We start from the raw sequence: 16,596 nt of genomic DNA on the forward strand, positions 1-16,596 counted from the left end.
CCTCCAAGAACGACGCAATAAATACACCTGAGACTTTGAGAAAGTACATAAATAAAATCAAATAGATGCAAATATTAGCATTAAAACACTTTTAGACAACTGTTTAAGTTTTGAATGTGTTTTGTCGGCATATATGTTTATGGATAAACATATTTGAAACTTTCAAGCCTTTTGTGGTTCATTTATTTTAAGTATCAAAGTTTGAAAGAAACTAACACTTAGTACATATGAACTCTAGCTTTTATGATTCAAGTCTTTCCAATAATAAATACACCCACCTATACCTGCATTAAGCAAAAGAATCATGAATAATTACTGTGAAGTACCTGTTAAAACTGTAGTATCACTACTGAAAATGTAATTTTCTACGGCACTACAAAGTACTACTCACCATCAGTGGGAAAAGTGACGGGTCCTCTGATGCACAAGGGCCTTGAAGTTAGTAGTGAGTTCAGTCAAGACAAGACAGAGGCAATTGCACAGATGATTATTAGTCAGAAAGGAGTGATTACACGATTTAAAGTCGTTCATTGTTGAGAATGATGACTCACACATGTATGTTGAGCCAGCATTCTCAAAATGCATCATATAGTCAAAATGCGAAATGCCACCTTCCTCAAGTGTGGATACGTGGACTCCAGTGCAAGGATTGTTCAGAAAGTTTCAGATATAGGTGTGCTGCACCTTAAGCACTTCCTCTGCTTGTAAATCAGAAAGCTCCACTTGTAGTTCTGCTTTTTCCAACATCTGGAAAGGATGTTTTGGCTTGATCCAACCAAGTGCCATTTCCTTGTACCACAAATGGGTTCTTTACAAACAGGAAGATGCCTTTAACATTTTCATAATTCTTGGAACCTCTTCTGGCTGGTTTGAAGAAGCCTGTCTAGAGATGATGCCATCTCATTCACGTCTGCAGTGTTCCGGCAGCTTAGCAGCCTCAGGAAATACATCATCTTTCCAGTTTCCAAATAACTTTTGAAGAGACTCAATTTGTTTTGAAATGAAGTGACACAACTGTGGAGATCCACTACATTGCAGTTTTGCCCCATGGCTTTAAGTTGAAATGTGTCCTGTCAAATAAACAAGGAAGGACAGGAAGCTCATGCTTGTGCCATCCCTCAAAAATGCATGTTGCTCTTCTGCCTCTTTCCCTGGAATGTTAGGTAGATATTCTTCCACATGAACTCAAATTTCCCACAGCCTTCTTAGTATTTGCCCTCTGCTCAGCCAGAGGATGTCATTATGAACAGGTCATCGCAATCAGCAGATACTTCTCAAAGAAAGCTTTTGAACAGTATGTGTGGCAGTGATGACTTGGACTAAAGGAAGTTGAAAAATTTAATCACCATTGACATTGCATTAGCATATTCGTTACTAAGCTTTGCACAAAGTGTGGTTAGGTGAATATACAGTGATAGGAAATCAAATTGGGGTTCAGATCTTGCAGACGTTTCACAAGCATTCAGTGAGTACTGATCATGGCAGGAGAGCCATCTGTTGTAATGGATATAATCTACGTCACATCAAAACCTTCATTAGGCAAAACAATTTGAACAAATCCTCACTTGTTGTGTGATTGTTATGTGGTATAAAGGACAGCAAATCCGCCACAAATTTCTCTCCATCAAAAAAACCAAGACATACAGTGCTAGCTGTGCTGTGTGCCTGATATCACAGGATTCGTCCAGTGCCATGGAAAATTTTCCAGTTTTCAGTTTCTCACACAACTGCTTGACAATGTCTTGTGCCATCATCTCATTGCTTCTAATAGCTGTTGTGTCTGACAGTGGCTGTTGTCTGAGGGCATCAATGTGTTTCTTCCCCTCAAAAAGGGTTTCAGCTGTAGTAACCATACACTGCTTAATAATGTCTGCATTTGTAAAAGCCTTCCTGTGTCTTGCTATTACCCACACACAGCTCAGTGAAGTTTCAGTTGCCTTTTCCTGAGCACTTTGAAATAATATTGGTGCTCTGAAAATATGCATCCTTTAATAAAGTGATCTTGTCCGATCTTAAATGGGAGCCCAGTGGATATTTGTGGTCAAAATCCACATGCTTCATTTGTAGTGCCATTCAATGTTCCCACTTTTAACAACAGACACAGTCTCTGTACAAATTAAACATACTGGTTGATCCTTTGGATGTTGTGGCAAAATAAAACAGTAAGCGTCTGTCCATTCTTCTTTAAATGAATGGTTTTCAATGTCAACTTTCCTTTTTTTTGTTGCCATGTTTAATGGCTCCATGTTTAAATGTCAAAAATGCCAGAGGTAGGCCTACCTTTGCTCCACCTGCAGTTCCTGAGGCTCTTCACACCCCATACACTGGCGAGGGAGAGGCACAAGAGCCTTCCTCTTATCACAGGAGTAGATGGAAGGTAAGAGCAGAGCTGCTACCAGCCACTGAATTCTTTCTTCTCCTTCCTGTCTCCTACAAGATTGGTGCCTGCTGAGGGGCAGGGGCAGAGAGGGCTGAGGGGCTTCCTGCAGCAGCCCTGACTGGCTACTTTTTCCCTTGCTGCCACTCAGAGGTGGTTTCTCCAAGACAGACAAGAAATGTGCACCCCTCAGCAGCTTAGGTGGAATTGTGAACATTTTAACTGCAAAGTCCGTGACCCAGGGGCACCATTTCGCGGGGGGATGGGAGGAGGTGACTTTAACTGTGGCTCCAGGAGCTAATAGGCTGTCAGTCCTGGGCAGCAGGGCTCCCACTGACAGTCCCACACAGGACTTAAGTTCAACCAGAGCCCACTGGAGTAGAGCTCTGGTAAATATTTTCAAACCTGCAGGAATCTCGGGGCCTCCTGTAGGGCAGAAGCCCTGAGGCCCTGCGTGCCCCACAGGGGAGAAGCTCTGAGCCCCGGCACCTCCCACAGGGGCTGAAGCCCCTAGCCCTAGTGCGCCCCGCAGTCCGGTCAAAAGCCTCTGGCAGTCTGGATTTGGACCATGTTTTGCCTATTGACTACCCCGTCTTAGCCTATTGATGGGTATTGTTGTGTTAATAAAGGATTACTTGTTTTAGAGATATACTGCTTGTGTCAGTCATTTATTAGACAGATGTGCTGGTTCCTCTAGGTATTACTGAGACCACCCTAGCAGAGAGAAAACCCTTGGGGTAATAAATCAGTGAGCCAGCCAGGAGTGGTTGAGAGAAAGACGATGATTGACACAAGCAAAAGTAGTCGAATGGTATGATTGACACAACCAGGAATCCAGGAATAGGCAGGAGGGTAGGACCTAGGGTAGCAGCCTGGTCTCTGCCATAGTCTGTGAATTACATAAGGGAACTTAGGACTCAGGTATATTACCTGGCTGAGTGTGCAATATAAACATAACATCAGAAATGACAGCAAAGAAGGGAGAGTCAAGTGATAATTGGGAGAGATAATTAGTCCTTTAATTCAATTTTGGGTGGGAGTGAAACAGAGAATGGGGCAATGTGGTTTAATCAATTTAGATGGTAATGGTATTGTAGGAATGGATATATTGAAAGATTTCCAATTAGTATAGTTGATCTAGTAAATAAAGCATTGTGGGAAATTCCCCCAGACCACCCAAATACCTTATGGCAGCCAGTTATTATTGAAGCAGGATACTGGCTAGCTGCCCTTAAAGCTGCTGAAAGTATAAAATGGACCAAATGGCCTGCAGAGATATGAGAAACAGCCCAATAACATAAGGAAGTTTGGGCTACTAGCAAATTGGGTGTGGAAAAATTGGAGAGGAGGTCCTTATTTCCAGACCTGATCCCCCCACCTCAAAAACAGTACAAATACCCTAAAGAAGTAGAAACTAGTTTACTTATAACAATACAGGGACTCAGACCAGTGAGTCATAGTAGAACAGCAAAGCATGAACAATTCGGCTATTTGGCCTGCTTTAAAAGCAAATGGGAAAACTTGAAGACTGACAATTGATTTTCAAGCACTCAATAAAGTGACACCCATGACTGCCCCAGTAGAGGCAATGTACCCAGAGGTAATGGCACCCATAGCGGGAAGAACTCAATGGTTTACAGTCCTGGACTTTGTCAAATGCTTTCTTTGTCATTCCCTTGCATAGTGATTACTGGTATAAATTAGCACAGGGGTCGGCAACCTCTTGCACGCGTCTCACCACCCTGGTGGGCTGGGCCAGTTTTTTACCTGCCGCGTCGGCCGATTGCGGCTCCCACTGGCCGCGGTTCACCGCTCCAGGCCAATGGGGGCGGCGGGAAGCGACGCGGGTGAGGGATGTGCTGGCCGTGGCTTGCCGCCGCCCCCATTGGCCTGGGACGGCGAACCGCAGCCAATGGGAGCCACGATCGACCGAACCTGCCAACACGGCAGGAAAACAAACTGGCCCGGCCCACCAGGGTGCTTACCCTGGCAAGCCGTGTGCCAGAGGTTGCCGACCCCTGAATTAGCATTTACATTCTAGGGATGACAATTTGGGTTTACTGTAGTCCCACAAGGTTTTCATAGCGCCCCCAACTATTTGCTAAACACATATGGTTAAGATGTGGCATGGAGGCAGCAAGAGGAATAGCAGGGAGCTATCAGAGTCTGAATTGTTTTGTATACCCAAAGTTTCATCTCACTTAAAAACTACTTGCTTACAAAATCAGACATAAAAATACAAAAGTGTCACAGCACACTATTACTGAAAAATTGCTTACTTTCTCACTTTTGCCATATCATTATAAAATAAATCAATTGGAATATGAATACTGTACTTACACTTCAGTAAAATACTTGAGCCTGTTTTTCACTAGTGAGCCTTGTCTGAAGCCCGGGTCCCATGTCCCAGGGCTGAAGCATGTAATTTAGCTTTGTGTGGCTTCCTGTGGTGTGGGTCCCCGAGCAATTTCCCTGCTTGCCAACCACAATGCCAGCCCTGCACTTGTGACCCAAACCCATCCCATGACCCCTCCCTGATGACTGCAACCCCAGGTTGAGAAACACTGATCTAGATAAGTTGAACACCCCCTGGAAGACCTCTGACTATCCCCAGGGGTACATGTACCCCTGCTTGAGAAGCACTACTCTATAACCCACAGATCCTCTTCAGCAGTACTAGCCAATTACTGCCCATTTTGTATTTGTGCATTTAATTTTTCCTTCCTCAGTGAAGTACTTTTTACATGTATTAATTGAATTTAATCTTGTTGATTTCAGATCAATTCTCTAATTTGTCAAGATCATTGTGAATTCTAAGCACTTGCAACCCCTCCCAGCTTGGTGTCATCTGCAAATTTTATAAATGTACGTTCCATGCCATTATCCAGTTGCATTTATTGGTATAGAATTATTGGTATGGAAGAGAGGAAGGATGGTCCAGTGGTTAGGGCACTACCCCACGGCTTTGGAGATAGGGATTTAAATCCTTGCTCTGCCAAGACTTCCTATGTCAGCAGGCACACTAGCCTCTCTGTGCCTTAGTTCCCCATCCATATGTGGGGATGACAGTACTTCCCTAACTAATAGGGGTCTTGCAGATAAATACATTAAAGACTGGTGCTCAGATATCACAGTATTGTTATATAAGTATAGATGCTGGTGAGTCTGGAGATTGGAAACTATCTGGGTTTTAGTTGCCTTTCTGAGCTCCATGATAAAGCAGAATATAACTTTATAAATATATTCAACCTGGACCTATTTATAGCATCTTCTTTCTTAAAATAAAGTCCCACAGACAGATAGTCTACAGCGTTCTCACCTTTGTATATTCCATTCCAACCACCTAATTGGGTATTTTGTTTTTGAGCCTCCAAGTGTCCTCCATGGTCAGATGTGAAATAAGTGAATGTGTTATTCTTCAAGCCTTCTTTGTCAATAGCATCCAGAATTCTGCCTATAAATAAAGAAAAATAGTGCTATTAAGTACTGAGAAACAGAGTTACAAATGTGTCATTAAGGACCTGATCCAAAGTCCAGTGAAGTCAGTGGGGGTTAGATCCTCAAAGGAACTTAGGTGTGGTGATGCTGAGGGTCACCACACCTAACTTTTAGGCATGTAGAAAATCACTGGGATTCATCACATCCAGGAGCGGCGCCAGGGTTTTTGCAGCCCTAGGCGGCAGCGCTCCTCCTCTGAGCATTCGGCGGCGCGGGTCCTTCTGCTCCGCATCTTCGGTGCACTTCGGCGGCGGGTCCCGGAGTGAGTGAAGGACCCGCACCGAATTTCCGCCAAAGACTCGGAGCGGAAGGACCCCCCGCCGCCAAATTTCTGCCGAGGATGGCAAAATGCCATCCTGCAAATCCTGCTGCCCTAGGCAACCGCCTAGGGTCACCTAGTGGAAGCGCCGGCCCTGATCATATCTGAGTTGGGCACCTAAGCTCCATAGACAATGAATGGGAAGAGAGGGCACCTCAGAATGGGAACCACAAAAGCCCAGTATGCTAGCGGTTCCCCTCCTAAACTAGTCAATGGGAGATACCAAGGTAAGAGGGGTGTTTTAAACCCTGCCCCTCTTGGCAAGTTGGGCACTTAAGTCGGGGCTGCAGGGAGGCACCTCCCTCTGCTTGGAATTCTGAGCTGCAAACTCTCTCATGGGATTAGGCACTGTGATGATTTGGGAATATGTCTGTACAATTTATGAATTCTGTGTAAGATTATGAACCCTAGTATCTGTGTCAGGCTGCAAACTCCACTTTCAATGTTCAAACATTTGCCTTTTCTATGGTCTGTCTGTCTCCATGTTGGGTTGAACATTCCAAAAGCTGGTGGCATAAGAATAACAGTAGAGAGCAGTTGACTCTTAAGAATCCAATTGCTGGAAATTTATTCCCTTTGGACAAAAGACTGGTTTTAAAAAAGGGCTGAAGTTGGTCTGCTCAGGGCAGCAGTCCATTTTCTCCTGGCCAGGAGAGGGAGAGGTGTCACATAGTAAGTAACAGCCCCATTGGGAGGGCAGGCACTGCCCACTGTCCTGAACCTAGGTAGCCTCAAGAGCTCTGGACCATAACAGGGACTCAGATACCAGCTCAAAGCATGCCCTGGCATGATAAGGGAATTAAATATGGGTTTAGTGTTTATTGTTTTAAATGCTCTGTACTATCCTGTGCTTTGTACAACTAAGTATAGAAGAGCATAAAGGTTTTAGACTGTACATAGCATGTGTGTGTATATTGGATGCTTCACCACAACTGCCTTCCCCTGAGAGAGTTTCAGAAGCTTCACACCTTTGGGGTGGAGTTTTAGGAGAGGTGTGTTTAAGTAAGAGGGGTATCTCAGGGGGAAGTGCTGGTCCTGAGGGAGCTCTTCAGCCCACCTGTCCTAGGGCCCATTTCCAAGAAGGGGTAGCAGACTGAGAGTCAGTGCCCTGGCCAAAGGAGGAACAGTGCAGCAGCTTGCTGAGGCTCCAGAAGCTTAACACCATGTGGATCCAGAACACAGAGGCTTGGACTCTCCTCACGGCAGTCCTACTGGATGGCCAGCAGGGAGCACTCGCTAGGATCTGAGATAGGCACCTATGCTGTTTTTGCAAAAAGCTGGGGAGCAGGTCTGATCTCATAACTTTTAGCCCAGTATTTAGGAAACTCACTGGCAATAGGTGCCTCCTGTGGCTACAGATGAAGGAGCAACAGCTGAAGTGCATCAAAAGGAAGGATGGTCTAGGGGTTAGGGCGCTAACCTAGTCTATGCTCCTCCACAAACTTCCTCTGTGACCTTGATTATTTAGGATTATAATCCAATTATTTAACTGGATTATTTACAGTTCCCCAGCTGTAAAACTGTGATAATAATTATAATAATAATTATTAATACCTAGGTCTAATATAGCACTTTTCATCTGTAGATATCAAGGCTTCTTGCAGTTAGCGTCATTAATCCCATTTGACAGATGGGTAAACTGAGGCACAGGGAGGGGAAAGTGATTTGCTGAAGGCTAGCAGCAGAGACGGGAATGGTACCCAAGTCACTGAGTCCCAATCCAGCGCCCTAGCCATTAGATTACAATTCCCTATCTCACAGGGATGTTGTGGGATAAATACATTAAAGACTGAGAGAGGTGCTCAGATACTAAGGTGATGACAGCCATACAGGTACCCAAGACAGATATGCGCAACAAGAAATAAACCACAGGGAACTGAGTACACTGTGCACGTTCAACTTCACACTGACAACTGTCATGTTTGAACCATACTGAATTAAATGTATGTTAAAAGCATTCTTTGAGGCCAGATGTAATAAAGTGTTTGTATTCTACAATTTGATTACATTATACTATCACAGCACTGCACAGAATAGAGTTTTTTAATTAAAAAAGAGAGTTACTCCAAAACAACTGCTTGTATTTGCTTCCTAAGAATGACATTGTATGTTTAAAGCAAGGGGCAGTGTAACAGGGTGCTGGTCCTTGGGCACATCCGTATATTGTAGAGACCTGTTTCAGGCAGTTTAAATCTATTTGTTATTGTAAATTATATCGGGTACCTACCATGCCTTTTAATTTTTTTTTAGACAAATTTAAATAAATAAAGTCAGTCTCATTCAAAAAAAGACCACTTACCCACCATCCAGTCCATCTCCTCTACATTATCTCCATATAAACCATGTCTACTCTTCCCAAGAAACTTCTCCGTGGTGATGAGGGGTGTGTGGACATGTAAAAAGGAAACAAAGAGGAGGAATGGGCCATGCTTGTTTCTAAAAACAAAACAAAAAATAAATTGTCACTGTCTCAGAAAAAGAGAGTTTTAGTTGAAAAACAATCCCCCTGCCCCCAAAAACAAATGGCCTTGAAATATATTGCTCGGTGTTTATTCAGTGACACGTTAGGCTATGTCTGCACTGCGAGCTAGGGGTGTGATTTCCCTGGTTTTGTACACATACTTGCATTACCTCTCATCAAGCTAGTATGAGTATAAATAGAAGTGTAGATACGGTAGCACAGGCAGCAGCAGTAGAAGCACGGCTGAGCCGTGCCAAGTACAAATCCACTTGAAACTGTACCTCTGTTGCTGCTCCCCATGCTGCCGTGGCTACACTGTATTGATACGTGCGATCGCTCTATGAGAGCTCATGTGACTATATGTATATGAGCAGAAGAATCATGCCTCTAGCTCGGAGTATAGACATAGTTTTTGTGGTCAACTCCAGTTAACCGTTCTTCTTAGAGAGGGGCTAAAACAAGAATTTTAGATTCAACCTTCTTTGAGTTTTGGGCTTCTTGTGGGAAAAGATCTACCTTAGTGGTTCAGATCCTGGGTTGGGTTCGAAGCAGGATGGAGCTTTTTTTCTGGTTCTAGGTTAGATGCAGATGGAATCTTACACAACTATGCTTGTGAGGTTTCAGACATGCAAAATTGAAGAAAAACAAATTCCAGGTGCATGCAGGTGTGAAAGTTACTAGTGATCCCCTCCCCTTAACAGAGCAGCCTTTATGTCAACGAGTGGCCATTAGGGGGAAGCAGACACTTCAAGTACACAGTAGCCTGAACTTTTCAACTGTTTTCCCTTCAAGGCCTTAAGGTAGTTGGAGCTGGTCCCAAGCCGGTTTTCACTGACCAGATAGCAAAAGCACGGGTCTGACCACCACCAATCAAGTGTTAACACTGCAAGGACCTTTGTCTGAATGTGTATAAAGGATCTGTAAAATGTGTGTAAGACAGAGTTTTTGTACCAAGGTGCAAAGCTCTCCTTTCTTCTGCAGAATAAAGCAACTCCTCCTTATCCCTGTCTGGCTGTTATTGGCTCTCAGCTAGGTGGACCTGATATTTCGGTAACACAGGAATGGGACATTTTTCACACACAATAAATTTCATTTATAAACAATATCTCTTTGTATTAGCAGGAACATATAAACTCCCAGCCCAAAGGTTGATGTTTTCTCTGTAACAGAGAAAGGGATTTCTGTTTGGGGGGTTGAGCATGGTCAAGGTGTTGCACAGAGTGGAGAATTTTGCCATTTTTACTGCAAAAGCCCTGTGCACTGGTGGAAAGGATACTCATTCACTGTGGGTTAGCTCAGATTTCACACATGAATACTTGCAAGGTGAGAATTAAGAGCTTTGTCTATTACAAGGAACTAATACAGTTGGAAAATCCAGTATTGCTTTTGATAAACTGTTCAGCCTATGGACTATTTTCTTGAGGGATGTTAACCTACAGACATCAAGCTAAAATTGTTGTTGTTATTTGTGGTACTGTCTATCTAAGAGCCCCAGTCATGGACCAAGACCCCATTGTGCAGGGCGGTGTAAAAACAGAACAAAGAGTTGGTCCCTGCCCCCAAGGAGCTCACAGTTTAAGTATTAGAGGCAAGAGGTGGAGCCAGTCAGCCAGGGGAACACAAGGAATCGATGAAACAATACCATCATGCTGACCAGTCAGTTGTCTTAGCACATTAGCTGCCTAACCCAATGGTGACTTGTACTATTAGAGACATTTACAGTAACAATATAGTTAAGAAACATTAAAGGATAATATGATATTTATTGGTTACCGTTCAATAAATGAAACAGCCTCCTTAAGTACATTGGAAGTGGCTTTTTCTAGCTTCATTGGTTGTTCACTAATGTCATGGTTTCTCAGCAGGATACAGTTCCAATACTTTACAAATCCATAACTGGAGAACCAGGAGATGAAAAACAGGAAACCACACAGGGCAAAGCAGATGATTGCTTTCCATTTTACCAAGAATAAGCCGGTCAGTTTTCCAATCAAAAGTGTGAGCACTGTAAGGGCAATTATCTGACTGTAAAGCCAATATTTAGCTTGCACCAATGCGTTGAGCTGACGATTTTCTGTACTTTGGCATTCATTCACAAGGGTAAAAGGCATGCCATAAAAATAGTCAAAGCCATGGTTTAAAGGGTGATGGCAGTGATCACTGTGGGATTCACAGTTCATACCCTGATGCCACTTTCCTGAAAATATAAATGAAAGATTTAAAATCATATATCATTGACACTGGGTGCCCCTGCCTATATTCCCAAAAGTTTGGCTCTCCTCCTAAATGAAAATATAAAACAGATCAGCCGAGTCTAGGTCAGGGATGAAAGAGGTTAAATTTATATGTGGAAACACATAATAAATAGAAAAACCAATTTACCCTCATCTAACTCAACTAACAGAATTCCAGTTAGGATGAAAGCCCAGATGAGGGGAGAGACATACTGAATGAGATCAAGAATGGAATTTTTTTTGATACTTAAATTGTAAGTTAGCCCTTACTCTAAAGAAGGATCCTTTGGGATCCAAGAAGGAGCTGATGGTAAGTACATCAGATAGCCTATATGTTTAGTGTGACATCCACTCCTGGGAGGGAAGTCCTCTGTAACAGGATCTACACATGCTCAGCCCGCAATTCAACTTTATTTGGCTAAATTTATTTTAAAATGATCCCCAAAATATGGTGTTCTAATTCTACAGAATGTATAACTTACAGCATACTAATAATTGTTATTTACACAGACCATAATTAAGTTATATTATAGCACAAGAAGAATATATCTTGACACAGAAGAGTGCATAGTTATAGAAGAGCCTACAACTATGGTGTCAGTGGCTACAAGACTGGTAAAGGACCTCTGAGTACTACTAGCTGCTGTTGGTTGTGTTTTACAGTATAACATGAGAACCAGTCTGCACTATCCCTAGTCATGTTCATCCCTTTGAAGAGGGCTAGCACAAGACCTATATATTACTAAGTCCCTCTTAAACCCACAAACTAAGAGCTAAGCAAAACTGAAATGGTGTAGAGGCCTGTGCTGGCCATCTATAAAAAGGTTAATTTTCACCCCCAGTATGCTTAAACACAATAAGTGTCTTTCACTTTTTAGAACAATATTTTTTTGAAAAAAAAAGTGCTGTTTAAAGGACAAATCCTGCTATTCTTACTCAGGCACAATTCCTAGTGACTTCAGTGGGATTTTTGCCCTCTGTGTGGGGCCTGATCCACCACTGAAGTCAATGAGTATCTTCCCACTTTGTGCCTCACCTAATATAGGTACAGCTCATGAAGGTCCTGGTAAGAGACTTGGCTCTGGTAATATACAGGATGCACAAACATAGCAAGTTCACCCAGCAGGTGAGTGACTGAGCTGTAATTGTTTAAGACTATTGTAGTGTCTGGCAAGCACCTGCTCTCATAAGTCAATGCTTATTTTGTGGGTGTTTCCTAAAACATTATGTACTGAATTCACATCCTTTTTTCTGAACTGCTTTCAGTTTACTTTGTACATCCATATTTACTCATTTTGGGCTTATCAGATATGTAAATTATGGTTTTTGTAAACAAATGGGCTATATTTCAAAATATTACAGTGCTTAAGAAGTTTTATAGATTGGAAACTGTAGTCTAGCTAATTTCTACATACTGTACCTATAAGTGCTGTCGTATAACCTTGCTGCTGCAGTATTCTGGCAAAAGTTGTTTCATTTGTAGGGAGCCCTCCTGAGCCACCAGTCCAATAAAGAATGCGCTGTTTAGTGCTGGATCCCATTCCTAAAGCATAATACAAAATAATAAATTACTTGTTTCTTTTCCTATTGTTCTCTTCGATGAATGGAAGGTCATGTTTTATTTAAAACCAAAATGCAATGATATGCTGTCAAAAAACCATAGAACTGGACACAAGGTCTATTTAATCAAGATCTATTTAAAGGAATTGCAATAGAAAATTGTACTGTTTAGACAGCAGTGAACCATTAAAGAGAGGTCCAACCTGATCTGATAGGGTATCTGCCAGTCAGGAAAGCAGCTCTGCTTGGCGTGCAAAGTGGAGCCGCAGCAATGTGCTGAGTAAGTTTCACTCCTTCCTTTGCCAGCTGATCAATATTAGGGGTCCTAAAAAGAAAAATGAACTATGATCAAATTTGAGACACACACAAAATAAAGCAGCATATTCAAGACCATCATGGATGAATCTACAAATTGTCGGCCTTATATACAACTAAATAGTGAGAAAATGTTTATATTAGTCCTATTACCATTACCTCTCCCAAGTGGTATTGATTAAAATAAAAAAATCAGTTACACTGGATAAATAAGGTGCAATAAAGAAAAACAAGAACCAAAGAGTACATCCCAGATGAAGAAAGCATATACTGTATTGGCATATGGAACCAGATATGGATATATGACAATACAGGGATTTATTTCTCCTGTCTGCAGAAAGGGAACCACTATGTTTTGCATTCTCACTGCAGAAATAAAAGTGAAGATAAGAGAATGGTCCTTTTCTGTTTTATCACTTTGTAGTACGTGACTTGAGTAACATTTTGTTGATTTAAAGCTTTTTATATATTGTATATGACTGAGATTGCAAACACATAGTACAGTTAAATCTTTAAAAAACAAACAATCCAATTGTCTCTTGTGCCTGCCACTCAGTACTTCAGAAACAATTTTTACACTTTTAAATTATATTTTCCTTTTAAAAAACATCTCAATTCTGCAATTAAAATGATTACCATGTATTGGAAAACTCTCCAAAGAGAAAAACAATAGCTGCGTGTACTGTGCCTATCAGAAAGTTAGCCTGTCTTATTAAAGTGAACATACATTTTCACCAGCCTTTGGAGAAACATAAGATTTGACATACTGAAACAGACAAATTCCACATCAGGTCCAGCATCAACTCTTTGGCAGCTGCCAAAGCTGGAGAAAGGAAGGTGTAAAATACCCAGAATACACATAATAATGACTATAATAAGAAATTTCTCTTTCATCCAAGAACTTTCTTTATGCTCTCTCTCTCTCTCACACACAGTATTAATATGTCTAAATAAAAATGGATAAGTCAATCTTGGGATAACTATATCATGGACATGGAGACATAATTCCATGCACATATTACATTTAAACCTGTGCTGGTTGGAACTGACATTTGGTGTCAAATCCCAATTTCAAATGTAACCTTGGAGTACATGCACGCACATGTGCGCATGCGTGTCTGTCTGGGCAAATGAATCAACAACCATCCCAAGAAAGTCCCTTGCAACATAATATTTACTGTTGCCCATTTATTTTCTATATACTGTACACTGAAAAGAACATATTTAAACTGATCACCTAAGATGACAGGCAGCTACCTAAATAAGTAAGCCCAGGGTTACTTTAATTAATACGTTATTTTTCTAATATTAAGTAGTTTTGAACCTGTTCTCATACCTATTGTAAGCCACAGCCTACTGTGCTATCATTAGGACACTCCAAAGGAAAATGAAGAGCACTTTTCATGTATAATGAGATGGTGGAATACCGGTTGACTCAAGTATGCCTACCCTTTTTCTTGACTCTGTATTTCCACCAGGCGAGAGGACAACACTACACACCAACATGAAAATTATGGGGACATTTTGATGGATTTCAGCTCCTCAATCCATGCCACAGTGACCATGACAATGTGACCTTACCTTAGTGTATCATTGCCATAGCAGCCTACATCCCCCAAACCAAGATCATCAGCCATCATCAGTAAAATATTGGGTTTAGAGGTACTTGATGCATACGTCCTTAGGCATGAAACCAGCAAAATGGCTAGCCAGCTCCTGAAATTCAAGAATTAAAAGAAAAGATTTATTTAATGGAGACATTTGTAACTTTCTGACTCATTTTAAAGTAAGTGCAGACTGAGGTGGTTCCTCAATGGTTCTGATTGATTGTAAATGCTTCCCACACCCCGTAAGCGCAATGTTATGAGATATCTATGTGTGTATATATGTAAATAGTTATCTAAGGTTCCAGAAGGTGGTGCTCATGAATATATAGAATATTCTGTGGGTTTTGTAGAATTAATAAAACTTCTTGTTGCATGTTGCTAATAGCTTCTTGTGTGCAGTTCTTCACGTAGAGATCTTCACACAGTAGAACCACTGCAGTTTCATTCACTGTATTAGGGTAGGAAAATACAAAGAATGTGGTCAGAGGTGTGGACCCCAGCATATCATGAACATATTTCTGGTAGGGTTCCCTTGAGCCACAACGCTAGGATTTGGAGGTGGTATGGAGGCAGGTTGGGTCTGGGGTGGGAGAGAAGGACTTTTCTGCTGGATCCATTACTACACAAATCCACTGGGCCCTCCTTCTGCAAAAAAAAACAGTGCACCAGCTCCAGGGGTAACTGTAAAATTAAGGTTGCAGTTGCTGTTCAGTGACTCCACTTTTGTTCCTTGACCTGAGGGAGGATGGTTCTTCCCCTCCAGGTCTTACAAGACCAAGACAGTAGTTTTAAATGGGCATCAATTTTGAGCCGTGTAGCGGGGTGGTAACCCCGCTCCGGTCCAGAGGGGGCTGGGGCTGGAGAGCTAATTCCCTGGACGACCAGCAGGAGGCGCCGCAGGGGTGAGTCTGTACCGTTACAGTTTGGTGGAGAATGTAGGCATAAGCGGTCCACCCCTGACACAAGGGGCAAGGCAGGACAGCAGGACTATTGCCTGATACGGTGGAGAAACTGAGGAACGGGACAATGGATCCCGTATACACCAGGGTATATTATGGAGAGACCCCAGGTATTGTCCCTGGGTGGGTCCCGGTGTCAGCGTCCCCAAGGAAGGGGGCTGATGTCCTGAAGGGAATCCGGGAGACCCAGGAGGAACGATGGGAGGTGCAACGGGCCCTCCATCGACAGATGGCCCAGCTAGCGAGGGAGCAGCGGACCCTAGTCCAACTCCTCCGGCAGGAGTGTTGGAGGAGCCGCTGGCAGGACGCGAAGTGGCGCGCCAAGGCCAGGAGGCCTGTGAAGGGGCGCAGGACTTGCTACGCCTGCAAACGGGCGGGGCATGTGGCACGGGACTGTCCCTATTGGGATAGGGGCCGGGCGCCGCAACCCCAGCAGGGACGAGCGGAGATCCCAAGAACGGCTCGCTGGGTGAAGCAACCCAGGCGGTGGCTGACTTGTTGGGCCTGTGGGCGGTCGGGCCATGTGTGGAGGATATGCCCAGGCCCAACACAAGAGGTCCACGTCAGTCCTGGTAAGGGGACAGACCCCAAAGGGACAATAAGAAGCCCCGGGCAGCCCAGAGGCGAGAAGCCTGCTGGGGCTGCCAGGAACCGGGCCATCTAAAGAGGCATTGCCCCCTCAGAGGGACTGAGGGGCAACAAGAAGAGGTGCCTGTAGGTCCGGAGGGACCAAACGTGACCGAGGCAGTGACTGGGATGGAGGGGACACCACAAGAGGCTGGGACCCAGACCATCGCCACGCCAGACACGGAGAGAGAGACCCAGATGGAGTGGGCCCAGCAAGAGGCTGGGGACCAAGTGGGCCATGTCCAAGGAACAAAATGGACCCAGGTGGTTGTGGGACAGATGACCAAGGGGACCCAGACCCTGAGGGAAGAGGGCCTGGGGGACCCGGATCTACGGGCACGACTCGAGGCAGCAGAGCGGGCCCGCCGGCAGGCAGAGGCGTGTACCCGGGAGATGGCCCACGGCTGGGAGGCTGCGGAGCGAAAATGTGCAAGCCTGGAGGGCCAACTTCGGGGACCCCAGGCCATAAGTCTCCCCTTCCCCCCCCAGGGGTGGGGAGCTTGAGGGAGGAGGTGTGTAGCGAGGTGGTAACCCCACTCCGGTCCAGAGGGGGCTGGGGCTGGAGAAAGCAGCTTATAGGCTGAGCTGATTGGGGGAAGTGGCTGCAGCTGGGGCCATGCCCCAAACAGACTCAGCTGG

The 16,596-nt window shown here is 43.8% G+C and overlaps 1 protein-coding gene across 1 annotated transcript in view; it reads right to left on the minus strand.

Moving 5' to 3' along the window:
• Nucleotides 1–15,314, minus strand: part of LOC112113611 (arylsulfatase H-like) — a 32,133-nt gene extending 16,819 nt beyond the window's left edge. The window contains exons 1-7 of the mRNA XM_029910920.1: nt 15,292–15,314; nt 14,346–14,480; nt 12,653–12,774; nt 12,310–12,432; nt 10,429–10,852; nt 8,494–8,630; nt 5,697–5,831 (exon numbers count right to left, since the gene is read on the minus strand). Coding sequence (XP_029766780.1) covers nt 5,697–5,831; nt 8,494–8,630; nt 10,429–10,852; nt 12,310–12,432; nt 12,653–12,774; nt 14,346–14,480; nt 15,292–15,314 — 1,099 coding nt within the window. The remainder of the gene's footprint in view (nt 1–5,696; nt 5,832–8,493; nt 8,631–10,428; nt 10,853–12,309; nt 12,433–12,652; nt 12,775–14,345; nt 14,481–15,291) is intronic.
• Nucleotides 15,315–16,596: the final 1,282 nt, after the last annotated feature.

This window comes from Terrapene carolina, unplaced genomic scaffold (genome assembly GCF_002925995.2).
Source record: "Terrapene carolina triunguis isolate 2854851 unplaced genomic scaffold, T_m_triunguis-2.0 Scaffold23, whole genome shotgun sequence".
NCBI lineage: Eukaryota > Metazoa > Chordata > Testudines > Emydidae > Terrapene > Terrapene triunguis.